Source organism: Cryptomeria japonica, chromosome 8 (genome assembly GCF_030272615.1).
Source record: "Cryptomeria japonica chromosome 8, Sugi_1.0, whole genome shotgun sequence".
Lineage (NCBI taxonomy): Eukaryota > Viridiplantae > Streptophyta > Pinopsida > Cupressales > Cupressaceae > Cryptomeria > Cryptomeria japonica.
This window is the reverse complement of record NC_081412.1, coordinates 380778778-380806019: the sequence shown is the minus strand read 5'-3', so window position 1 is coordinate 380806019 and position 27242 is coordinate 380778778. Positions and strand designations below refer to the sequence as shown.

At 37.9% G+C, this 27242-nt stretch overlaps 1 protein-coding gene across 1 annotated transcript in view; it reads right to left on the bottom strand.

Annotated features, from left to right (window-relative positions):
* Nucleotides 1-2305: 2305 nt before the first annotated feature.
* LOC131066859 (glutaredoxin-C4) overlaps nt 2306-27242 on the bottom strand; it is a 123576-nt gene continuing 98639 nt past the window's right edge. The window contains exons 3-4 of the mRNA XM_058001731.2: nt 3105-3203; nt 2306-2927 (exon numbers count right to left, since the gene is read on the bottom strand). Of these exons, the coding sequence (XP_057857714.1) occupies nt 2854-2927; nt 3105-3203 (173 nt within the window). The 3' untranslated portion in view covers nt 2306-2853. The remainder of the gene's footprint in view (nt 2928-3104; nt 3204-27242) is intronic.

Here is a 27242-nt window from a genome sequence, read left to right as displayed (position 1 = left end):
CTGAACCAAAATGACATGATCCAAATAGGATACCTCACCACAATCAATCGGAAACAAGACCAATTGACAACACAAAACTTAGAACATCATAATTTCACTTGTCGATTAAGCAATCACTAGAAAAATGCATTGGAACACTGCACAAACCAAATAAACATGTCCTCAAAGTTGCAACACTTGAATCCACAAATTAGAGTACCCCCACGCATTTTCCAAACCAATTCTAACAAACTGTCACTGTCAGAAACAACAACTAATTCCACCATCTGAGCAATAGGGGACCTGTAAACTTGATAGTACAATATACACAAATCATAAAGATTGTATCCAAAACCGCAATCCATAACCTTCTCATACCAAAGGAATGCAAAGCATTCTTCCACTGAGACATTAAAAACTCTTTCCTACAAAACTATCGTTTCCTACATATCGAAACTTTTACTACACCAACCTTCCAGGGACACTTCAATATCACTACCAAATCACATAACAACATCATAGCATGCATTTTTGGACTAACTGCAACACATAGTGACATCAATGACAACACAAGATAGGTTCATATCAATGACAACACAACACAACTCAAATTTCCACAAGAACTTTAAGTATAGTTGAGAGGTCAAAGATAAGATTGAAAGGAGAAGAGAAGAGAAGCCCTATTCCCATCCACATTAATTCATTTTTGGTATGGTCAAGTGGATAAGGGATGCGGAAGGAAAGCTAACCTTTAAATATGCTGAAGTGGTGTATTGTATGGATGTGGAAGAATGATTCGTCGTGGACAAGGTATGCAGAAGGAAAGCTAACTTTTAAATATGCTAAAGTGGTGTATGGTATGGATGTGGAAGAATGATTCGTTGTGATAGATACTTGTAAATGAGTTGAGGGAAACATTGAAACGAGAATGTGTTCTTTTTGTTTTCATCCCTTGAAACTAGAGGTTTAAATTCAACAATATGGTTTTTAGTTTTCCTCTTTCCTACCCTATCGTGTTGTGCCTTTTATAATGGTTGCATATTGTATTATATCTTCAGTCACCCAAACTCAAATTTGTTTCTTATATCTTTAGTCACTCAAACCCAATCCAACTGCATTGAAGAGTGCTAACAAGTGAAGGAGATTTCTAATCATTTACTTAAGTGAAAATTGAAGTGATTTTTTAAACTTTTGCTACAAATTTGGTATTGTGGCAATCCAACTGCATGGAAGGGTGCGAACTAGTGAAGCAGATTTCTAATCATTTACTTTAAGTGGCAATTTAAATGATGTTTTAAATTTTAGATATAAATCTGGCATTGTGATAGGTTTTAGGTTTTCGGGTATAGTCCTGAGTTAACAATGGTATCGATGAAAAGGAATTATTTTTTCCCGTGAAAGGGGAGCACCATTGATGTTTAGAACTGACTAGTTAAAATAGACTTGAAGAGGAGCAAGGAACGGATTGCAACAATTGTGGTTAGAAGATTGCTTAATATTTTTCCAATTTGTTTCCATCCAAAAAAAAAAATTCAAATTATGAACGTGAATTTTGATTTTCCATTATCTGTTTTCGTCACACCAAAATGTTCAACTACAATTTGTTTTTCATATATTCATTCAGCACCCTTTCTTTTTCTCCATTTAGTGTGTGCGACGGGAATGAAAGGGTATGCAAGAGATTAATCAGTGGATTGAAATCCAACAACTTCTGATATTTACCGTTGTAAGAAATTTCAATAATCCTGTTCCACGTTTGGAAATGAAACGGGAGATGGACTTAATTTTAAAACCAAGATTGTATACTTCCTAAAAGTTGAATCGAACCTTCCCTTAAAAACATATTTTCTTATAGCATCCATCATTATTCTTGGTTGTCACCCATGTCAACATTTATAAGATCATTACGAGAACAAGAACCTCAACAGTATCATCAGTTAATTCTAATAAAGTCAGGTCATCAAAAGCCTTTATCTTCCTCTTTACGTCTCTGATGATACCTCATCCTCCAGGTCAAACAAGCTTGACTTGGAGGCGCCATCAAAGTTCCATGTCTAGAAGCTAGATTTTTTAGATTTCCAAATAAAGTCGATTGTTAAAGACTTACTAGCAATTATTCATTTAGCGATGTTGATAAAATGCATAACTAATAGAGTACTACATAATTACATTTTCATTGTTTTGTTCCTAAATGATAGTCTAATATTATGAATTTAATAATGAATTCTTCATAACAAATGCATATATGAAGTGAATATCGCACCAACAGCAATATCCATTCACTCTGCCAAATCCTATCATACTGCATGTCATTTTACTAATGGTGTCTGTATTATATAACCATATTGTGACATTTCATTCCAGAGAATATATGATATCAATATTGACATAGATTTCATTTGTTCCACACGACTGAACAAATATCTCTACTACATAAATGTATTTCTAATTGTGGCTGAATTTATCCAGGACAGGAAAAGATTCAATACACAATGCAAATCACACTGTGGTATGGCTACAAGAGTGATTCCTGCTATAAAAATTGAATAAACCGTAATGTTGGGGCTTAATCATCCTTCTATTGCATATAGTTCACCTTCACTCCTGTTTTCTTAACTACAGTGCCACAATAGAGAAAATGACGCTTGCCAATCCCACCGCATTTGAAAAGTTAACTATATAATCCAATTTATAAGGAAAAAAATTGGTTGTGTTTTTCACTTACCAGCATTCTTATTTTTTAATTTTTCGTAAATTTAAAAAGGAAAAAAAGCATTGGTACAACTAAGTTTTAGTTGAACAAACTTCCGGGTAACCTTTCAGGAGTTCGACCAATTCATGATTATTACACTTATATTTAAAAAACTTCATGCCTTAACGTAGCTCCTCCTCATCTGTGATGCCTAAAAGCTTAGCCAGTGTTCCACTTTGATATGCCTCCACAGTATCTGCAAAATGGAAAAGGCAATGACATTATTTCATCTTTGATGTTCAAGCAACTAAATCAAAAAGGACTTCCCAACAGCAAAAAGGCTTTACAATAAACTCAAGAATTTCTTTGTTTACCAGAAACCCTTGCCTCCATCCAATGAAAAGTACTCCATGAAATAGGGAAAGACAATTACCATCTGATCCACCAATGTGCTTGCCATCTATGAACACTTGTGGCACAGTACGACGACCCACTAAATTGCTTAGAGCATTCTGAATTTCTCCTCCATCACCTGCAATGTAAATGAACATGACCAAACTATCATGTCCAGGAAATTAAAAATAGAGCTATTCATCAGGCAGTGTCATTTATAGTGAAGCATTAATCGTTTGGGGAATTAATCGGCAAAACAAAAGTATAAGATTTTTTGAAAAAATCGGGAAAAAATCGTGAAAAAATCGGATTTACAAAAAAAGGTTAAAAATTGCAGAAAAACAATCAAAAACAATATTTTTTTAATATTTAAAGGCATTTCCATAGCATAGAGATATTGTAGGCAAATAAAATAGACACTTTAACACATGAATTGTAGAAAATAGATTTTCGTTGTTTAACTTTATATTCATATTGATGAATATCTTTATATTCATAACTTATTCTAGCCTACTTTGTTGACTACAGAGAGCTTTAGTCAAGTTTATCACTAGGTAGTTTGGCGACAGCCTAAAATGAATTGCATAAGCTAGAAGTCACCGTCTTCTGTCACCTTGGAATATGCCCCTGCTTGTATTTAGGGTATGGTTCCCTTCAACCACACACTGAAGTTTAATTTTAGTCTTCCACTTGACTTTTTTAAGCTTAATTTTCCTATCTAGTCTACTTCTTTTACCATGCGTTTGATACTGGTCCAAACAAGGGATTTTATTCCAAGTTGTGGACATATGACTGTAATATATCATATGACTCTATGCATTTTTTAAATAATACGGTATTATTTTAGATACTGTAATATATCATATGACTATATTCTCTATCTATATTACTGTATTTTATTTACAGAAATCTATTAATAGATTAACAAATGACTATCTAAATAAAATAAAAAATCTATCTATTACAGTCATATATTACTGTATTACTGTAATAGATGACTATCTAAATAAAATATAGTAATATATGACTGTATTGTGAATTGTCTATTTATATTACAATCATTTAGATAGACAATACTGTCATAATTTAGTCTATCTAGATTCTATATTACTGTAATAGATAATTTAGTCTATCTATATGACAGTAAGATAATACAGTCTATATTTGTGATAGACTATCTAAATTAATTTTCTGTAATATATGTATTATCTATTATATTGATAATGATATTGTAATAGATAATACATATATTGCAGAAAATTAATTAAGTCTATCACAAATAAAATATATTAATTTGTAATAAATATATCTAATTTGTGATAGACTAAACTCATTTTCTGTAATGTTACAAAAATGTGATAGACTATATTACAAAAAATGAATTTAGTCTGTAATATAGGGTAACCCGGCAAATAAATCGCAGCTTGCAGTCAGCTCTGGTAAATTCATGGATCCCTGCACCTGCCCTCGACTTGCACAAAGAAATTTCCATCTGCCCTTGACTTTGTTAAATGAAAAACAAGCGTCGTATAGGGTTTTCGCGCCATTTAGGTTATTTGTTTGTTTCCACGATTTTTTATGCATTTTTTTCACTTTTTTGATGATTTTTTCATAAAAATCGTTGACCAAGGTTGACCGATTAATTCCGATTTTTGGGGGAAAAAATCGGCAAAACCCCCGTCTCCCAATTAATCGGGTATAATCGCGATTTTTTCCAGATGTTTGCTTCTTTGATTTATACTACCATAAGCTATAACATGAGACAATTTTCGTCATACTTACCATCCTCTAATTCAGTTTCCAAGCAATCTATTTAACTAATTATGGATAAAAGAGTGTCCTGCATACAATCAATGAAGTTGATATTTGAATTATTCCGTACTTATCTCAATAGATCACATAATGTTGCAAAATCAGTGTAGCTATCCTCCCCAAACTCAGGGAGAAAGGTCTTAGGATCTTAACATATAAGGATATGGCTTAGTCTTTGTTTTGACTTTTGTGAACACTGTATCTATGGAAAACAAAATCATGATAGGTTCTACTCAAGCTCTGCTAGATCTGATAAGATTTTTCGTTTAATTCATTGTGATGTATTTGGTCCTATAAATGTGCCTTAATTCCTCAAACTTCTTATGCATCATTGATTAGTTACTTCTCCAAGAAAACTTCAGTTTTCTTGGGCAGTTTTCTAAGACAAAAATCAACTGTCTTCAACCAATTTACAAATCAAACTGAGAAGAAGATCAAGGTCCTAATAATGATTACCGGAGAAGAGTTTTGTTCCACAAAGTTTGAGCAATTTTATAAGGACAATGGCATTTCTAGACAGAACACAACTCCATACACCCCTCAACATAATATATTTGTAAAAAGGAAGAGCAAAATATTGATGGAAAAAAGTGTATAGTCAGCAGTGCAAGGCTAAATTAGAAATTTTGTACAGAAGCTATGAGCACAGCTTGCTTTTTGATTAATAGATTTACCACATCAGCACTTGTTGACAAAGTCCCTAAGGAGGTTTGAACTTTGGACAAGCAAGAAGCCCTCGCTTCAATATCTTTGAATGTTGGGTTGTGATGCATATGTGCAAGTGCCAAAGGAGAAGAGTTGTAAGTTGAGCTTTAATGCGAGAAATATATCTTCATCAGTTAGTCAAGGGGTGAAGGGTAATAAACTTTGGAATCCAATTACAAAGAAGATAGTGTACAATCAAAATGTGATATTCAAAGAGAACAAATCTTCTTCTCTTGAACAATCCAAAAATCAGGTGAAAAGGGAAGGGGTTAGTCATTACCAAAGACCTATGTTACCAGATTCTGCAGAGGGACGCCGCAGGTTCCAGTCTGATTCCCCCTGGGTCCGGGTCTGATGCCCTATGGGTTCAGGCAGGGTCCGGCCCAAAGCCTGTGGGTTCAGCCCTGCAAGCCAGGAAGAACCCAAGAAGAATTTTGACAATTTTGTAGGGACCCATGAAGAATTTGACTGAAATGTTAATTTTTTTTACTTTTTAAAAGTGTTATTTTGTTTTTGCCAAAAAGGCAAATCCGACCCCCCCAACCCTAATTTGACCTCTTAAAACACAAAAAAAGTAAAACCTATTTCATTTCTGCACGATAGAATGAAAAACAAAACTTCTTTGCTCCATTGCTGAACTTAGTTTTTTGCTTGCCATAAATTGAAAAGATAGGGAAGTGCAGAGAAATTTTGACAAAGGAATTATACCATGTTGTGAATTCCATCTGAATTGATTTGATGTGTTTTCAACCTTTCCTCTCTGTTGATTTGGATTGGTAGTTCTGAAATAACTGGCATGTAGCAGACATTTTTTCAAGTCTTTGTGGATTTAAATATTAAATTGCAATGGTGAGCGTAAAGAAGTCTTTCATTTGGATGAATTATTACTGTCCATCAGTGCTGAAACATAGTTGTCCCATTCACAATGTATGTGATTATTTTTAATTATTTAATATTGATCCTTTGGTTTATATTATAGCCATTTAATTCTAAGTTAACAATTCAAGTTGGCGTATGGGGTTTCAAAGGGGTATGCCAATATACCAAAAAACAATTGGGAGTTGGGTATGTTTTGACTATTTGAACTAAAACTTTAATATACATCATAACAGTCGAGTTTTCACTATTAATATGGTGGTGTATTTTACTATGTTACACCACCATTAGCATAGTGGCGTATCTTGAACTTAACTACTGCTGCATATATGTCTATACTTTTTATTTTTATGTGTTTGTACTAACAAACCCAAAACCGCAAAAAAAATAATTGGCCAAACCTACAAACCCAAACCTTGAACCTGAGCCCAAGTTGGGACCGGCAACTTAGCCAAAGATGAAGAATATTTCACCAAAGGTTCAGGAGGCACCTGTAAGTGGATGTAATTCAGATGAGAGTTCAGCAAAAGAGCTTCACACTCCACCTGTTAGATGATCCACTCTGCAAAGGTAGAATACTAAAAAGGTATTGCCCACCTAATTTTATTTGCATATTTGCTTGATTTACGAGCAATGATCAACTAAGAGCTGTGAAGGATGCAATGAGTTAAAAGATAAGAAGTCATAGAAGAAAATCATGAATGAGGAGATGGCAGCTGGAAAAGAACAAAGCATGGGACTTGGTTCAGTTGTCTAAGGGTAAGACACATGTTGGGTGCAATGGATTTTCAAGAAGAAATTCAGTTCCAATGGTATGATCAAGAAATACAAGGCAAGGATGGTGGCTAAGGGTTACTCTAGATTAAGGGGATCAACTCTAATGAGATTTTATAATGCAAGAGCTTCCTCAATCAATCCGCAATCCCTCACTATTTTTAGACATTTCCAAGAATTGGCCCTAAGAGAATGTGCACAGTTATGTCTATTGATAAAGTACACGGGATTCTAAAAGCAAGCCTTGGCACAGAAGTTGAAGTTGACACACAAAGTGGTCTTTGCACAAAGAATGGAGATTGTATGTTGAACACAAGATTGGAAGATACGCATCAGGCATGAAGAGGCAAGAAGGACACACATGAACAAAGGGTGCAAATTGACAAAGGCCAAAGACTACGGCAATGCAAAGCAATAATGAAATGCATGATGCTAAATTCAATCAGCCAGCTATAATTGGTAATGAAGAGAGTGCTCACACACAAGGGAAGAATTTTGAAATACCATCCATGTGGCAGCTCAAGAAGGTGTCAAAAGTGGATATGAAGCCATGTGAAAGTTAATGTAGGTCATAGAGTAGGTGAATTTGAAATTAGGCAGAAAGTGAAATTTGGGCAACAAAAGGGCAGAAAGAAGCAAATTTGAATCCTTGAGCAAATATATGTACAACTAAGCTTAATTGTTTTGGAGTTAGTTGACTCCAATATTATTCAGTAAGTCGATTCATCCTAGGGTGGTGAGAGTAGGCGAATAGCAAGAGAGAGAATTCTGACTCTACAGAGTGGACTATGTGTGTAAGAGTTGAAGAGGTAAATTTGTAACCTTGCCTTTGTGTTAATGAGATAACCTTTTTCTCATGTTTATGAGTTCACCTTCATCATCCATTGTGTGTGTGTCTATGGGTTGTTTCACTACACTACAAGTTTGCCTTAGTTGGGAGTACCAAGCTTGGTGACTACATCAAATTGGTATCAAAGCAAGGTACCTAGCTTGCAAGAAGGGTATTTTCTATGAGGCTCTAAGGAGGGTTTGTTGTAGGTGAAGCCTTGCAACAGAGAAAGTTGGGAAACATCATTTCTATCTCCACAAAGTGTGAATGTGTGTAAAAGGCAATGCAATAGAAATCTTCCAACACTAGAGCTTGTTGGGTGGAAGGCATAGAGTGATAGCAAAAGAAGCATAGAGGACATTCGTGAAAGCAAATCAAGACAAAAAAGTGTTGTAAAAGAAAACACGTTGCAAGAAGATAGCCAAAGTCATATCTTCCAACAAGGGACACGTTGGGTAGAAGGTATGCAAGGAATAGCTTGTTCTCCATCATTAAAAGGAGTAAACAACGCAAGAAGAAGATGGCTCAACAAAAAACCATGGCGAAGGAGAGTGACCAAGAGTCACAATTATTGGCCAAAGTTGTGGAGATGTTGGGAAAGTTGGACATGCTACAATTGAGATCAATGAAAAAGGAGAAAGTAGAGGAGCCCCACATAGACAAGGTCTACATAGAGACACCAACACCATTGACAGAAGTTCGTGGAATCTGTGTTAGGGCTAGAGCACAAGTTCACACAAAGACGACTCGAAGACCCTAGGCAAGTAGAATTCACAAAATGATGGCTATGTGATGGCACAACCACCAGAAGGAACTCCCAAAATGGAGACAATGTAAAGGGAAGGATCAAGTATAGAAACAGGACCAAATAGTCTTTGAATTATATGATGCGACAATGCATCCAAAGGATTAGTCGAGGTGGTTGCAAAGGCTAGAGGCTTGGAGACACGAAAATGCACAAAAGGATTGTGCGCAATCCTTAGATGAATAAGAGATCGTCATAGAGGATGAGGATGAAGCAAAAGGTGAGAAGCCCAAAAGAGGAGAAACCTTGGAGAACATTTTATCCCCTAAAGGAGGAAGAATGATGTTGTATTGAAAGCATGCAAAATTTTGGGAATAGTGTGGGTTTAGGCATGGAATGTTTGCAAGAGGAGCCCAAGAGGCATAGAATGCCACCAAGCTGGCCCCAAGCACATCAAGCAAGGGTGTGGACATGCAAGAGGAAGAACCGCACTAAGATGGTAGCAAAAATGCATGCAAAGGAGATGGCAATAAAGCACCAAGAAGGGCATGTGGGGCGGAAATCATAGAGAGAATGGGGACTCATGAACCCCATGATGAAGGATGCTATTGTGTAAAGCGAGCAATAAAAAAGGTGGCTAGAAATCCACAATAAGTGTCTAGGGCAATGCGAGGGGGCCAAAAGACTCGTGGAAGACATTAGGTACAAGAAAGAGAGGGATGTGCTAATTTCAAGGCACAACAAATCTGTTAGAGGAAGCAAGCGAGGAAGGATTGTGGATATCTTGTGAAATCTAGCAAGAAAAAGCAGCAAAAGCACCACAAGGATATGCCACATTAAGGGCATGAGCAAGGAGAAGAAACATGTATCACAAAAGCAATAGGGTGCCTCTCAATAATGTCCCCACTTTCCTAGTGATCACTCAGGATCATGGATCTGCATGTTAGCCATCTCCGCGGGCAAATTTACAGGTTTGGAGATGATTGGCTAACCAAGGGGATTTATACTTAGTCATTTGTTTGGCCTTGGTAAGCTTATAAGGTGAAAACTTTATAATATTTCATTATAAGTCATTTTTTCTAAAAATAGAAATATTTAAAAAAGTGACTTTATAATGAAGGTTAATTAAATAAGAAGGATAATTATAAAGTTAAAATAAACTTTCTATTAAAATGGCCCCATTTAATGATATGTTAACACTCAAAAAGGTACACCTAAGTTGGGAGGGAATATTATTTGGAATCTTGGAGTTTGGAGCCCCAATTTGGGCGTAGGATTTGTGGAGTCATAAAACATCATGTACGGCAATCATTTGGACATTCTTTTCATTCAATTTTTATGTGTTTCTTCCTTGGAGCAGTCTGCAGTAGCAGAGCAGCATATTGGAATCAGTTTGGGAACGAAAACTCCCAAGTTTCAGGTTATTGGATGCAAACCCAATCACCATTCAGCAATTGAGCACATTATAGAAACTTCAAATCAGATCATTGAGGGTCAGAATCAGAAGTTTAGTGACTGAGACAGCAATTACAGTGCATAGACAGCAGATCTGGGCGATTTAGTGAACTTCATCAGCAAAAATAAGAGTGATTTGTGCAGGCCGTACCTCCTACAGCAGGCCATACCTCTCCTTGTGCCTGGGGAAGCTTAAATAAAATAATAAGAGGGTTTTAGGGGTTGAATAAGTGACAACTCATTGTCAGCATTCAATAAGGGCAGATCAGAAGTTTGTTTGAGGGTTTCAAGGCATATGTGGACTACATCAGCAAAATATCAAGGAAATTTGTCATAATTGAGGAACCTTGCCTAGCGACCTGTTGATGTGATTTTTATGCACAAAACATTTCAGAATAAAGTACCAAGGTAATTTACCCTCTCTTGAACAAAATCACCTCAAATGCTAAGAATGAGATCAACTAAAATGATTCCAAGGTTTCTACATGTCAGGTCTTGACGAGTGGGTAAGTTCAGTGGTTGATGTGAATTGTTGTGTTTCACTTTGGGGACTTACGCAAATGTTTGGATTATCATGAATAATGCGGAATAGGTGTGCTGACAACTTAAGATTTATCAATAAGGCTCTGGATTTACTTCTTACTAAAAAAGGGGGAAAAAGAAATAGGGTTCAGGAAGTCTATTCTAATCCTAGGAATGTAGGAAATGGTGAATGGATTTAGTGGAATCAAACTAGGCAAGGTCTCACAATCAGGTATTGACACAAGCTTAGTGCAATCGTCTAAGGTATACTTAAAGATTTTCAGACTATCACCATCAAACGTAGACACCATCCAAGTTGATGCTTGTCAACGGACGAGTAATAGTTGAAGTTATGCTTACTTAAATTCCAGTTGACCACACAAGGCGCACTTACCAACGGCAAGACCTGACATGTAGAAACCTTGGAATCATTTTAGTTGATCTCATTCTTAGCATCTGAGGTGATTTTGTTCAAGAGAGGGTAAATCACTTGGTACTTTATTCTGAAATGTTTTGTGCATAAAAAACACATCAACATTCTTTTGGTGCTAGAAGGAGGGCTGAGCATTATCATGCTGTAAGCAGTTGGACTGCAGATTATATTCGCAAGGAGTTATCCAGGACTTTTGTCCCTACTCCCGCGCTCAACATTCTTTGCAATCATTTGAAGATTATGTCCCGGAATGGTGTTGCCTGAAGAAGAACTTATCCAAGGTGAACAAAGAGATATCATTTCACAATTCAACACTCTTGCTTGGAGAAACCAAAGTAGTCACGCTGAATTTAGACAAGTGAGAAAAGTAATAGACAAAGAAGAGCAGTTGGGAAACTTGCCTCCGATTATCATTGTTCCTGGAGCAGTTGATCGTGAGAACCAATCTATCAATCAGCCTGGAAGAAATTGAACCTTGTTAAAATTAGTCTCAGTCGTAACTCTAAACAAAATCATAATCTGTTTATAAGCGCCCAGAAATTCGATTTTGTTTTACTTGCGATTTAATTGATTTATTTAAGTTAGTATTAAACTAACATACTAGTTTTGCTATTGTGACGTTTGGTTAAGAATTCCGCCGGTGTCGAAGGATCGTGGCTCCACATAGAGGTCACGACCCTATGTGGAACCACATGGTTCCACATAGGATTGTGACCCCCTGTGGAGGCACGATCCAATGAAGACTAATGATATATATCCTCCATCTTTTATTGAATGAAAGATACAACACGATACATGCGGTGAATGGTATAAGGGATAATTGCTTGGTCTTCGTATCTACAGAGGCAAACTAATAAGACATACAATCAGTTTTATATTTCTTTAAATCAAACAATAACAGTATAAATTCATTGTCTCATAATTTTGATTGTTCTGAAAGTCATCACAGTCTATATACATTTACAAACCTGTTGAAGATTTCAAGTTAGCATGAGATACCATGGTGCTACCTGATCCCGATAGAACAAACGAGCTCAAATTGGACGAACTTGAGTTCAAGCAACCGAACCTGGGAGACGAAAGAAAGATTATATCCAGTTTGAACAACTTTGCCTGGGAAGTGAAAACAAGTGCACCGCAATACATCGGAGTTTCTCTTGTCTTGGAAGAAGAAGAAGAGATAGCTGAACGAATTGACGAACAAATTGAGGAGCAGATTGAAAGAGATTTATTTGTTCAAAGATTACAACAAGTCCGGATTGATCCTAGATAGATCACGCTAGATCGCATCAATTCCTTTTCACCCGAGAGACTTCAGAGAATTCTAAGATCTACTCCTGGAGATCGAAGACATTGTGAATTGAGGACTCCTCGCAGATCCGGACTTGGAAGGCGGGAGGCTTCACCGAATTCAGATATAGTAGATAGAGATAGAATATTCAATCAAAGGGACGTGTTGAGAGAAGACAATACTTTTCCAGATCCTCCAGATCCAAATCAAGAGGAAGATCAACAATTTCAACAAGAAGACCAACACGACCCCAGAGGATTTGCATCATACATTCAAAATTTGTTTTTGGTATTTATTATTAAGGCAAATAAAACTCATTGGTGCCATTGGTGGTAATAGGAAGCACTTGTATTGGCCAATTCATCAGTTTAGGCGATAAAATCACTTCTACTAGGCTAGCGCTGGACACCTGCTATGCCAATTTTGTCTTTAAATGCTAAAATTTGTTCATTCTTTGGATTCATTATTTGTTGCAAATTAAATCAGAATTCTGAGTTTTGGTTTCAATCAATTATAGTTTGTACTTTGCATTTCTATATCATTTTGCATCATCCATTGAACAAGAAAAACCTCAAAAAACTCAAAGAACATCAAAATTCACCAAAACCACACATTCACTGGTCAAAGATATATTTCAAATTTAAACATCAAAAGGAAGGCAAAACTCCAGTTGGGATATTTCAGTGGTATCAAAGCTTTGATTCTACTAGCCTGAGGGTAGAAGTCAGTTGCCGATTACATCAATGGCCAGGATTAAGAATGGAAGGTTATTGCCTACCTTCCTTCCGGCTTCACCAGTGAAGGAAAGGTACCTAGTTGGGAGAAAATAACAAAGGACCCTGCAAAGTTAAGAGAAACACAACAACAGAACAATCGAGAATTGCAGCATTTTGATGATTCGCATTCAAGGAAATTTGGGTACTCGAAGGTTTCATCTCCATCTACAAGGACAATTAAGAAACCTCATTCCATGGCAACAAATGATGCAATTAAGAGCAGCTACCATAAGTATTGCTCCCTTCCTAAGAAGATATGTGACCTCCTTTCCTTCACACAATTTATGGGTATACCAGGTGAGGAGGATGATTTGGTATCCACAAGTTCATATCAGCTGAAAGAAAAGTCAGAAGATAGCAAGGAAAGCATTGGGAGAGTAGAAGATATGGCTACAAGTGAGGTTTGCAAAAATATATATGAAGAATTTGATAAATAGGCAAATTTGGGTTATGAGGACAAATGGATAGCATTGAGGAGTGACTCACATGAGGCTTCCCCATCTTTGCAAGAAGTCTCACAAGTGGATTCTATAGGAGAACAAAGTTCTAGAACCACCATTGAAGGAAAGCATGTTGAAGATGTCTAGGGATTAAATGAAGAATTGCTTCTTGGTAATCAGCCACATGAAGGTATGAATTATTGTAATGATCCATTACTTGAGCATAGCATTACCTCACTTCCTCTTCACCCGAGTGGCAAGGAATGCAAGAGCATTTTGGTGGGTGAACTAGAGATCTTGATCGATTAAGGCATAGATCCAATTGGTGCCTCTTTGGTTGCTCACAACGCTGTACCCTCATTCATGGAGGAAGATGTGAAGGAAGAGTTTGTAACTTCAAGCAATATACAAGGTACAACAGCCCATGGAGAGAGTATTGTTGAACACGATTCTGATTTTTTGAGTGTGACAAGTAGTTCTTTGTCATCACATGGACCTTGTAGTGAAGATATTCAAGAGAGTTTTGATGAGTATTTCGATTGCTCAAAGACTGATTTTGAATCAGCAATTGATGAAGAACATGAGGGTGTTTGGATAGTGAAAGTTTGGATTCATTTGTCACACTATCTCCTCTTCTCAATTGGGAAGACCATGAGGAAAATCGAAATTTAATGGTGTAGTGAATCCGAAGATAGTAAGGGAGAAAAGTCCCAAGTTCTGAATTTGGACAGCAGAGGTTCCTTTCCTCATTTTCATGGGTCTGTAGATTTGACACATAGGTTAATCAGTAAAGAAGAGATCTCTAGCATTGGAATTCAAGATATAAAGGTTGGGCATTAAGTTTACAAGGAAAAGGTTCTTGTAACAATTGAAGATTTGACACCAAGGTATGACCTTAATTCTGAAGTTTGTAACATCAGTGACATAACTTCTCTTCCTCAAGATATGGCAGCCTTTGGTCAAGAAGAGAACAATGATTTCCATTCTATATTTGAGGGTACACATGGTGCAAGCATGGGTTATGATGATGTGAATAATACAACCCATCATAAGTCTAATTTTGTGTACTTTGGGGTAACTGATATAAAACATTGCCAAAAGTTGAATGAAGATTGGTTACATAGAGCTGCCCAAGCAAGACAACACCTCCAAAGAGTCAAAGAACATCACAATCAGCTAGATGATACAAGGAAACAAAGAGAATCATCCATTAGGTCTTTATTTCTTCCAAGGGAAGAAGAGCACAGCGAAGATATATTGAAGGGGTATAAGCATCAGTCCAATTTTCTGAGTTTGATCAGCGATTCTCTTTCATCTAATGAGTCAAATTTAAAACCTTGCATTGAGAACATTCAAGTAAGGATGGCTAGGTGTGAAATTGATGAGTTATTGAGTGGCATTAATAGTGGATCAAACACTAAAGGTTTGTTAGTGTTTGTCCATGTTGCAAAACAAAAACATCTACTATTCATCCATGGAATTGTCACTTCTTTCATATGATAAGGCAGTGATGTACTTATTGATTGGTGACTCAGTTTTCTTAGATTTGACTGTGGGCTAGGAAGATCAGCATGTAAGGGACTTCATTTGGTGCATGGCTAAACAAAATATTTATTTGGCATCCTCCGATGAAGACATACTAACTTGTGGACAAATTGGGCAAGTTGCAGCCGCTGATCTAAGATTTTGGAGAGGTTTCCATCACACTTTCCTTGTTGAAGATTGGCTCATTCATGAATTCCTGACAGCATTGATTGTTTGTAGTACTTGAGGCTACATTTGGAGTGAAATTCTCAGTTGGATAAATGATGTCTTGATTCATAGCAGCAGCTTCATGAGGATTGACATGATGGATGGATGTGACAGCATAGAGAGTTGGGATCCTGGCATTCACAGGTGTGGTGCATTCCTTCAATGGATCCATGATGAGTTGCTTCACTTGGGGTATACAATGTTTATATCAGAGTAGTGCAGCAGTTTAGTGGAGCAACATTTCCTATATTGGTATGGGACCCAAGAATTAGTTGCCACTGTGCAGGTGCAGATTGCTTGAGGACAAGCAATTCCGGGAAGGGAGAACTGTAATGTCCCCACTTTCCTAGTGATCACTCAGGAGCATGGATTTGCCTGTTAGCCATCTCCGCTGGCAAATTTATAGGTATGAAGATGATTGGCTAACCAAGGGGATTTATACTTAGTCATTTGTTTGGCCTTGATAATCTTATAAGGTGAAAACTTTATTATATTTCATTATAAGTCACTTTTTCTAAAAATAGAAATTTTATTAAGTAAATTTATAATGAAGGTTAATTAAATAAGAAGGATAAATTATAAAGTTAAAATAAACTTTATATTAAAATGGCCCCATTTAATGATATGTTAACCCTCAAAAAGGTACACCTTAGTTGGGAGGGAATATTATTTGGAATCTTGGAGTTTGGAGCCCTAATTTGGGCGTAGGATTTGTGGAAACTTGTGCCAACTGCTCGCATAGATTGTCACTGATGACTTCACCCCAGAAAAAGTGAGATTGCCCTTTCCTCATGACCACAATGTACTTGTACATCCAAATTTCACATACATTAGAGTGTCTTAAACCCATTATCATGCTAAGAAGAGTGATCATATCACCAACTTCTTCAATAAAGTCGCAGCGATACAACTTGGGCCATCTTGACAAACAGGTCCTGGGAACCTTTAACCATTTAGAATTAATATGTATGATGCAGTCCAATCTTCTCTGGTTGTAATAATCCAAAGCACTCTTCATAGTGATGTGCGCATACAAAGGTGCAGTGGGAACTTTAAAGATATTGTCAATAGTTTCTTCATCTAACCCAATGATAGCATTCCCATCATCATCTTTGATTGATCTGGTTTCCCGGTCAAAATGAGAAGCACAAGCAAGCACAAACTTAGGTTCTGACGCAGCCACTGGGAAAGAAGAGACCAAATGAATATGGCTGTTTAGGAGCAACTGCATGCCATGGGTCGGTGATCCTTGTGTTCTTTCCAAAAACTCGGACATGTCAACGTGTCTGATCTCTAAGTCTTGGATCTCATCAATGAGAGAAGCCACCTGAGTGGGAGGAATCTCATTCTGGTATTTATCATACTTATACTTCATTTTCTTGTTGGAAGGGGATGTAGGCTCTTTTGTCATCAAACAAGAATCTGCAACACTGTGATGAAAACTTAAAAGAGTAAGAACATCTTCAACAGCTATTGGAGATTCCAAAATGCCAAAGCTTTGAAAACCAATGTCCACACCAAAATTTGGGTAAGTTTTTATCATGAAACAACTTGGACTGAAACAAAGATGCCTTGGAGATAAGCTTGGACAGCAATAGGAAAGGAAATTGGATCTCGGAGGGTCAACTACAAGTGAGGTGAATGCAAGTAAACTTCATAACTCGCGCTTGTAATCGAATCTTCAAGACCCGACTGCAAGTGTGAGTGTATAGTTTAAGAGGTGAGTGACAATGAGTGCTTGTAATCAGGTCTTGAAGACGCAATTACATATGCAATGTAACTTTTTGTAAGCACTTTGAGTATGGACAAGCGTAGTTGCAGATGAAGTGGAGTAAGTTTGCAAAAGAGTTTGCAAAAGTTTGCAAAAGTTGGCCATTCTACCTTTGAAATTGGAATTTGGAGGTTTGGAGATAAATGATGTTTGAATGTGAAGATCACTTGCAATCGGGTCCTAAAGACCCGATTGTAAGTAGAATCATATGCCAATATATAATATAGCAAAGCTTGCAATCGAGTCTCTAGGCCCCGATTGCAAGCAATAGTTTACTATTTGCAATTGAAAAGACTTCGAGAACATGCTACGAAAACCCAAAAGCAATCTTAAGGCAAAAAAGGGGAAATAGCCAAGCCACCATAAGCACTTGTAGTCGGGTCATGAAAACCCGATTACAAGTGAAAAAATTTCTAAGAGGAAAATAAGCTTGTAATCGGGTTATTAAGGCCTGACTACAAGCACTATCATCTTCCAAACGAAAACCTTGCAACTAAAACACATGCGATAGATGGGAGGAACAACATGAAGATACATGGAGGGGACAAAACGCGAGCTTGCAATCAGGTTACTAAGACTCGATTGCAAGCCTTCAATCTTATGTTAAAGGCAATGGAGAATACGCAGGTTTGGCACAGTTCAAATGAGTCTTACAATGCATGCAAAGATGAATGCATACACAGGGTATGACGTGGAATACAAGGGAAGCGCAATGAAAATTTCACTCTAAGCTTAGTTTATAGGATTTAAATCACATAAAACTTAGAAAGAAAATACAAAAACCAACAGAAACAAAGAAAAGACATACCAGAAATTTGCACAAAACTTGAAATCCCCAAAGATGAATGAACAAAGCCCAAAACTCCAACGTTAGCCTTTTGAAAGGGAAAGGAGGAGAAATCCAAATCCAACTAGAAAGCATTTAAGACAATTCCCACAAAAATCGCCTCAATAGAGAGAACCATGCAGGGATGCCAATATGGCAAAACAAAAACACTTGTAATCGGGTTATAAACCCCAATTACAAGCATTAAAATTTCAAAATAAAAGAGGGAAGGGAACTTTATGTGTAATCTAGCCTTAGACCCCCGATTACACATGCAAAAACTTTAATAATAAAAGAAAAGACTTCACTTTCTAATTGGATCTTGAAGACATTCACTTGTAATGCCTCCAAAAAGTTCCTCAACTTGTACTGAGACATTAGAAACCCGGTTCTGAACTAAGAGGAGCAAAAACAAAAGCGAAAACAACCAAAACTTAACAAGGAAAACCAAAAGAAATTGCACACTTGATTAGACACTAATCAAGATAAATTTTGGCCTTGAAAAACGTGCAATTAAAGAAATAACAATATGAATTTTCTAAGAAAAATTCACAAGGGTTGCCTTCATTTTCGAATTACAAAAATGAAGACAACACAAAGCAATTTAATGAAATCTTCTAGGAATCCTTGAATAGATGCTATGTAATGTCCCCTACTGGATTTAGGCATGTTTTAACCATAATTAATCTATATCAATATACTTATGACTTTAACTAAATTGATTAGGAGATAAATCAATCTTCACATGAATCAAATCTGTGATATTCCATAGTTAAATTAATTTATCAATTATTAATAAATAAATTATTCATCTACCATACTAGATAATTAATTCTATCATCCATCATTCTTAATGCAAGTGTCAACCTTTGTTACTACTTCAGTTTTGAGGAAGAGGAGAATGTCTATGTTACCAAAGCACTTAGAGACCAAAATACAATAGAATCACTCAAAGTTTATGGATCCAAGCCCTTACCCTAACTTGGGACCATCCCCTCAAAGTTTATGGGACGCTGATCCTTACCCTATCTTGGGAATAATCCTATTGAATGGATTTAGACTGCCCCTCTTTGGAAATAACTCAATCCCATCTTCTTAAATACTGACAGTAGTAACAAGAATGAAATTGTATATACATATTCTTCTTAATGTTTATTACCTTAAGAGTTCTTAATATTACTATTAAATTCAGCATAAGAACATTATCAGGCTTCGTACATTAAGCATACATATTAAACACATTCCTATGCATACCCCAAGAACAAGGATGTTACTGCCTGTAACTTAATAACAGTTCTGATCTGACCTGATCCATGGTGATGTCACTGGATGCTTTTGATTCCTCTCCTTTATATCTCTCAATGTGAGGGAGGGGTCACACCTCTTGATCATGTATGCCCTTTGGCAAGAGATACACCCTTTCACCATTAGCACCCTTTGAAAGAGTGCAACTCTTCATTATTTCTGCCCTTTGAAAGGGACACAACCTTTCACCATCAGATCTGCACTTATCATTTAAATCAGATCTCTCAAATGAGGTTCTCTTCTCCCTTTTATATCTAATTGTTGAGGGAGTCGCGACTTCTCCTTCCATGTCTTTTGACCATTCATTAACTTAATTAAATTTTAATTAATTATATTTAATTATATTCTTTTATATTTTAATTTAATTTTTAATATTTTAAATTTAATATTATTATTTATATTAAATTCTATTTCAAAGTGGGGACATTACATGCTAGGGCTGCTAAGTGTGAAATGGAGCTGTCAGAAGATTTTTGGGGTAAAATACGCATGATTTGTGCTTGAGAAAAGCATAGGGAGCTGTGATAAAGTTATTTTTGTTAGGTTGCTGATCTATTTTGTTTAGCAGGATGTTCCAGTGCAGCCATATTGCTACTTTCAGTCTGAAACACAAAGACAGATAGAAGGTACCTCTAACTACATCCCACGGAAGTGTTGGTTACAGATGTTGTTGGACAAGCAAGATCAGTGGCACCATGTTGCAATATCAGTTACAGAGCCTACCAATTTCACATTGTTGAAAGATAATAATAAGAAGATGGCTGAGTCTAAGTAAATCATCCTCGATTCTAAAAAGGATCATTTGATCCCTCACATCATCAGGAAGACCACAGGACAAAACACGTTTGATGCTCTAGTCATTCTATATCAAAGTGATAACATCAGTTGGAAGATGTTGCAAATTAAACTTAGAGCCACATGAATGAACAAGACTGATATCATAGCTGCATGCTTGATGAAGATTACTAAACTTCACAATGTAATGTCCCCTAATGGGACCCTCTATTACTCTATCCTAGAATCAAATAAAGCTTGGTCTGGAATCTACACTGTCATTATGTTATATTACATTATCAATATTGCTATGTTAATATGTGACTGAGTTAACACGTTGTATTTCATTAATAGTGTTAATAGTTATTATATTCTATTAGCAGCACCCTTTTCTCTGACCGTATCCTTGCCTTCATATTCCTTCCTTGTTATAACCCTTGTTCGATTAATAAGTACTGTGACTAATATTTACTATGTTATATGTATATATAGGATTAATTATAATAGCAGTGTGTTGTGCGTTGCACATGCTCCCTGTCGCCGACAGAGTCCCCCTTCCTTTTTGGGCCTTTCCATCTTCGCCCTGTTGAGTTCCGCGCAGAGCCTCTCACATCCTTTCGAGCGAGCCCGCGATCAGTCTATGAGATGATAATGTTGTGCGGAGGAGCCGATGATCCATGTGGTCAATCGAGCCCTCGGGCACGAATTCCAAGAGATTGTTTAAGCTTGTAAAAAACACCTCAAATAGGAGTAGGATGATGGAGACTGGCGAAGTCCGCCAAGTAAAGAACAACACGTCTGAAAGTCGCATGAGGACCCAAAGTCACCAGTTTTCACATAAGAACGATGAGAGAGATTGCATGATGTTGGTTTTTACAAATTCACGAGATTTGAATGAATGGTGATTTTCGCCAGCTGAAAGGTAAAGGAAGGGCGAGATTTTTTCAAAATGCCAAACTTGACAAAATGGCCAAAAGGGGCGAAATTCAGACCTTAAGGCCAAAATGTCGAAAAGGTTAAAAATCTTGTCAAAATGGCCAAAAGGGCCGAAATGAGAGAAAAATTAAAGTTGCCAAAATGCCCAAAAGGGGCGAATTTCGGACCTTAAGGCCAAAATGTCAAAAAGGTTACAAATCTTGTCAAAATGGCCAAAAGGGCCGAAATTCAGACCTTAAGGCCGAAATGAGAGAAAAATTAAAAGTTGCCAAAATGCCCAAAAGGGGCGAATTTCGGACTTACAGGCGAAATGTCAAAAAGGCCAAAAGGGCTGAAATTCGGACCTTTAGGCCGAAATGCAAAACAAAAAGAAAATTGGCAAAACTCACAAAAGGTCCGAAATATTAGAAAAGTGAAAAAATTGGCGAAAAGGCCAAAAGGCCCGAATTTCGGACCCTTTAAGTGAAAAGTTTGAAAAAGGGCCAAAAGGGCCGAAATTCGGACCTTAAGGCCAAAATGTCAAAAAGCGAAAAGTTTGAAAAATGGCCAAAAGGGCCAAAATTGACAAAATGGTCAAAAAGTCCGAAGTTTGCAAAAGCCTCGTGAGTGCCGAAAATCGCGAAAAAGGAGAATATCGCGAAAGAGGAGAATGTTGCGGGAGAGTTAAAAGTTAGGAAGTTTAAAAGTTTGCAAAACCACTGAAAACGCCGAACTTAGGCGATAAACCAAAAGGTGCGAAAAGTTTATAGGTTTTCAAAACCTCTCCAATCCTTTTTCAAAGCTTAAGATTGGCAAATTGGTCCAAAATGCCGAAGTTTCAAAACCTCCGAAAACCGCATTGTGGAAGGGAAGTAAAGCAAATAAAGTTCGAAAGGTAATTGAAAACCCCGAAATCATGCGATAAGGCAAAATCATGATTTTAAGCTCTGCATGAAACCCCCCCCATTCTCCAGAAATCGCCGAAAAGGGGCATAAGTGCCGCGATTTTTTAAAATGCTTGCAATAGCATGCAAAATGCCGAGGTTCGTGTAGCTCGAAAATCGCGATTCACTATACATTGCAATCATTCCAAACTCTCATACCGCCGAAAATCGTGATTTGAGGTAAATACGAAAGAAGGTTTAAAGTTTTAAATGGTCTTCAAAACTCTCTGATTCATCGAAGTTTGCCATCCACAGTCCCCTTTCAAAATCACATTTCAACTAAGTTACCCAGGTTAAGATTGCAAATCGCCCAAGGTAAAAATCGCTATGACTAAATGTTTAAATCTGCATTTACCTTTCAAACCATGGGCGCAAGAATTTGAATTAAAAGTTAACCGTTGAAATTCAAAATTGCAGACCTTCCCATTCAAAATTTGGAATTTATTCTTGCAGGGCCAATCATGCAAATTTCTCGCCATTCATTTTCGCCAGGTAAGTGCGCTTTACCTCTTTCAATCGTTTGAAGTATTTGCAAATTGAATAGATGTGTGTGCGAAAAATCTGATTAAAATGCTTAAGTCTTCAAGTCGCATCTTTTTCCGTTTGTAAGGCGTCATGCAAAGCGATCGAAATCAAAATTTACTCCTAAGGTTTAACCAGAAATTGCATTTTCAGGAAAATTTCTCAAGCTTTGTCCATTTTTTAAAATTGATCCTGAAAATGCCTAAGTATAAACCTACAGTTGAAAGCTTCATAACTATTTATGTTTAAATCAATCAAGCTTTTTTAGCTAACAATATCATGTTGTTTCCGATTCAATTTTTGAATTAAACCTTGAATGCTGGCATATTCTTTATCTAACCCGCTTTACTTCCCTTTTATCACCTCGTAATCCGCATTCGGCTGTGCAGGATAAATGCCTAAATCAGCGGTAGAATCATCAAAGACGCCTGCTACAGCTGAGACATTGCGAGTATCCAAATCAGATATCCCTCGTCGAGTCGAAAGGATGAAGTACCAGTATCAAAGAGGGGGATTGAGAGAGTCAAAAGTTCAGAGCGTCTAGGATAATGTTGGTGATACTGACCTAGGCCATATCGATATCCAAGATTTCAAAGGCCGAGTCTTCTCCCCTAATGCCTACGGCAGGCCTAGACAGATGATGGAAAGTGGCATCGCCCAAGCAGCAGGGTTTCCCCCAGCAGTGCAAAACTATGAGTTAGTAGTAGAGGCTGCCCGGCATTACCAACTAGGTTCTAGATTAGTGCTCCTCGAGGACATGGTCCTCGCTAACTTCACTCCTGAAGCCATTTGCGACGCATTTGACATTCCCTTCCCAAATAATCCCACAGCCACGACTATAGATGAAGCGTAAGGGGCGTATGATATGAATCTTGCCAGATGCAGAACACTGATCAATGAAGAGTGGTACAAAGAAAGAAGACCTCCAAGCGTCAGAATTGGGAAAAAGACCCCAAGAAGTGACTTTCACAATGAGCATGGGGACATGGTCACATTGCTCAACAGGGTTATGGGACTCCCCAAATCCAACTACTTTGAAGAGTGGATGTTTTATTTCACAGAGCAAGTCTTCGCTAGGAAGTCCAAGTTTGACTGGGCCCAAATTATAAGCGACAACATCCACACTTAGCTAATCGAACTTGAGACAAAGAAGTACTTCACTATGACCTCTTATTTGGTCTATATGTTCGCCAGGAACCAGCCACTGCCAGGTTTAATAATGAAAGGTGAAATTGGGAATGGACCTGATCAAATAAAAGTATATGATTGTTACCCACAGCTTCACTATCAGGATATAGCTCAGAGGGAAAAGAACAGCCCGGCTTATGCAGTTGGCCAGTATGAGCACGTCAATGACGCCTTCACAATGCACCTAGTCAGGCTAATGCAGGGAGGATTACACATAAGGCTCTCGGAGAAAGCTACTATTCTAGTACAGAGATACAGACCCTGGTTCATCCAGTTCCCGAGGTTCTCCTATATCCGGATAGCTAGCTTTGATGGTACCCCTCTCCGGCTTCCACGGTACCCAACCGACAAGATAGTTCTTATGGAGGTCGCAAGGCAATCACGTCCGGCCGGCATCTTACTCAGAGACAGCAAGCAGGCTGGATTCGCATTCCCCATGATTATAGGCAACCAGGATGTCCATCTAAAGACCCCCACCCAAGCAGAGGAATCCTTCACAAAGCTGGCCTCCTATGGCCTACAGGAGCATTTTCCAAGGAAATGCTTCGATCACGACAATCTGGCAAAGAGAGCCTATGGCAAGCGGTATAGAGCAAAGGAATCAGTTGAAGATTATTGGAAAAACTGCTCCGATGACTATGAGGTCCAAAGGCATGAATATTCAAGGCTGAGTGTGCAGCAGATGCGACTCTATGAATATCGTCCAGTCCCAGATCAACTCACAGATTCAGGGAATTGTCTGCAAGTCCAAGAATTTGAGGCAGTAAGGCATCTTTTGCCAGGAGTTGATTGGTTGCAAGACCCAATCACTGATTTTGAGGCAGTCATGGCAGCCCCAGCAAGATATACAGACCAATGGTTGCATCAGTAGATTGAGCGACTAATTCATGAAGGAGTCTAGTTCACCTACCACTTAATGGGTAGCCTTGATTCTTAGTCCTCCGAAGATGAGGGAACTTCCAGTGCACCTAGAGAAGAAATTGAAAAGCCCGAGAAAAGGAAGAAGGCTAAAGCCAACAGAGGAACTCGGACATCTAAGAGAACGAGAAGGGAAAAGATTCCCATTAGGAGACCAGAGGTCACTTCATCGTCAAAGGACCCCAGTTCGTCCGACGATGTAGTAGAACTAGATTATATACCTGCTCTGCCTTCCCAAAGCAATATTGATGCGTTTGGAGTTGATGACCCTCCCACACCCGACATGTTAGACGTCGAGCTAAGAGTCATTGAATCGGCCGAGCCGGGCAACCAAATTAAGGAAGGAGAGATTCCATCCATTCAGGGGATCGAAATACATGAAACTACCCAACAGAGTCGCCATGAATTGCTGCTCCACAATGCTACTAAAGATGACTCTACCATTGAAGGAGAGCAAAGGACAAAGGAGACCCGCGAGCTCGAAAAGACTGAAGAGCAACCATCACACGAGGGCACCAGACAGTTGTTCAGTGAAGTGGGAGAAAACTCTGCTGCAAGCAAAGGGCTTGACACCTCCTCCACTCCTCCCGTAACCGAGCAACTGCAAATTTGTGATGAGGCTACTGAAAACATCCAAGAACGGAGTGCAAATTTAACCATAGCATCAGCCCAGACTGTACCTCAAGAATGGTTAATTGCTCGAGCTCAGCGCAAGGCTGCCACAAAGCCACCCATCGATTTGGAGGACATCTCCTCACATATAGATCAAAGTAAAGCCAAGGGGAAGAAAAAGCCCAAAGCATATTCCAGAATGACAAAAGATGAGCAATGGAATTGCACTCTTCACATCGCTACCCCGCCTGTAGACAAGCCAGCAGATCAGATTACACTGGCAGACTATAGCATCATGACTGTCCCCATCGAATGAGCCACTAAGGAACAAGAAAAGGAGGAATTCAGGGATTTAGTACAGAACATATTCAGGCAGCTTGAAGAAATAACAGCTGAAAGGAACATATATCGGGCTAGTGTTGGGCAGGCATTGGGATACATCGATCAACTCCTGAGACCATTACACAATGCTTCCGAATCCCACATTCCCTCGACGGCATTGGCACAAAGGACCACAACAGAATTTGAAGGAGTACGGGATACTGCAAAGGCCGTCAGGGAATGGATGCAGGGCATTAAAGAGAGAGGGGAGCGAATCTTCGAGGATCTGCGCGAAATGGCCCTCCATAGAGAGGCTATTGTTATCAAAATGTGTAAACTAAAGAAGGAATGCTATAACATTCATGAGGCGATGGCAAAGACTTTGCCCCTTGTTCGGGCTCAATTCTGGACCTGTTCTCAGATCCCTGTTGCTGATGCTATCCTGAATCCTTATGGCATCAGTACCTTCAAAGACTGGTATTGGACCCTCAGCATAAAAGACAACATGAGGGATAATATAATAAAATGCATGATAAGTGCGATGACGCTTTATCAAATGTGAAGGATCTTGGTGAAAAGATCTTCAAATCCATGGTTCACGGTTGGAAAAATAGTGCGGAGGATATTGAGATGCAACCGCAGTGGGGGGACCGACTCAATCCCAAGGTCGCATACTCCATAAAGGACCTAAATTTTGCTTCCGAGCTTCAAGCAAACATATCATGTTTTGAAAATCACAAGTCATACTCGAGAGAGGAACTGGAGAATTTGGATGGCCTCCTGCAAGGTATCCATTACAAAATGTTCAATCCGCCTATGCTGCCAACGACCGAATTATTCAAGTTATGCTTGAGGTTTCAAGACTATGTTCGAGTAGAACGTGCAGTTAATCAAGATATCTGGGGAGAATATTTGCATGACGAAGTTGAGTTCATCACCGAAGAATCTAGAGCTGGAAAAGAAAAAGTGCTCTCCTAAAGTGTTTTTCCTTTTAATTTTGAAAAGTGCACTTTTTGGCCAAAAGATCATGTTTGACTTCCAAGTCAACTAAATGTAAAACTTTATGTGAATGCACCTTTTTGAATTATTTTTGGATAAGTTCTAATTACCTTTTTTGGTAGTTATTACTCCCTTTGGGGTAGTTGCTGATATTTACCCTCCATTTATGGGTATGGGTACTCTTTATAAGGATGAATCTTGGCCATTTGTTTAGATTAAATCTTGGCCATTCATCCATTTTTGAAGCCTATTTAAGGGACTGGTTTTCCCTCATTTTGTAAGAAGTTCTTGGATTGTTGTTGAAGCTCTGGCGAAATTTACAGAATTTAATGCAAAGTTAAGACTGTTTCAAGTTTCCTTGTGAGTGCATGGTGTCCTCCTTCATTAATCTAGAATTTTCAGTTATGTTTCTTTCCTTTATATAGCATTTTCTAAGTAAACATCTAATAGAATCCTCACTGTTCATACCATTAGGGAATGGCTGATTGTCTTTCCTTCTACATGGTTAATCTGAACCTTTCATATGCTTAGTTCTATTATTGAATGCTCACTGAATGAATGTCAAAGTTCTGATGTTGTATTTAATAGCATGAAAATTCAATTTTTCCTTGAAGATCGCACTAGATTGATTCAAGTATTGTGCTTGAATGGCTGGTAATGCTTAATTTAGTTA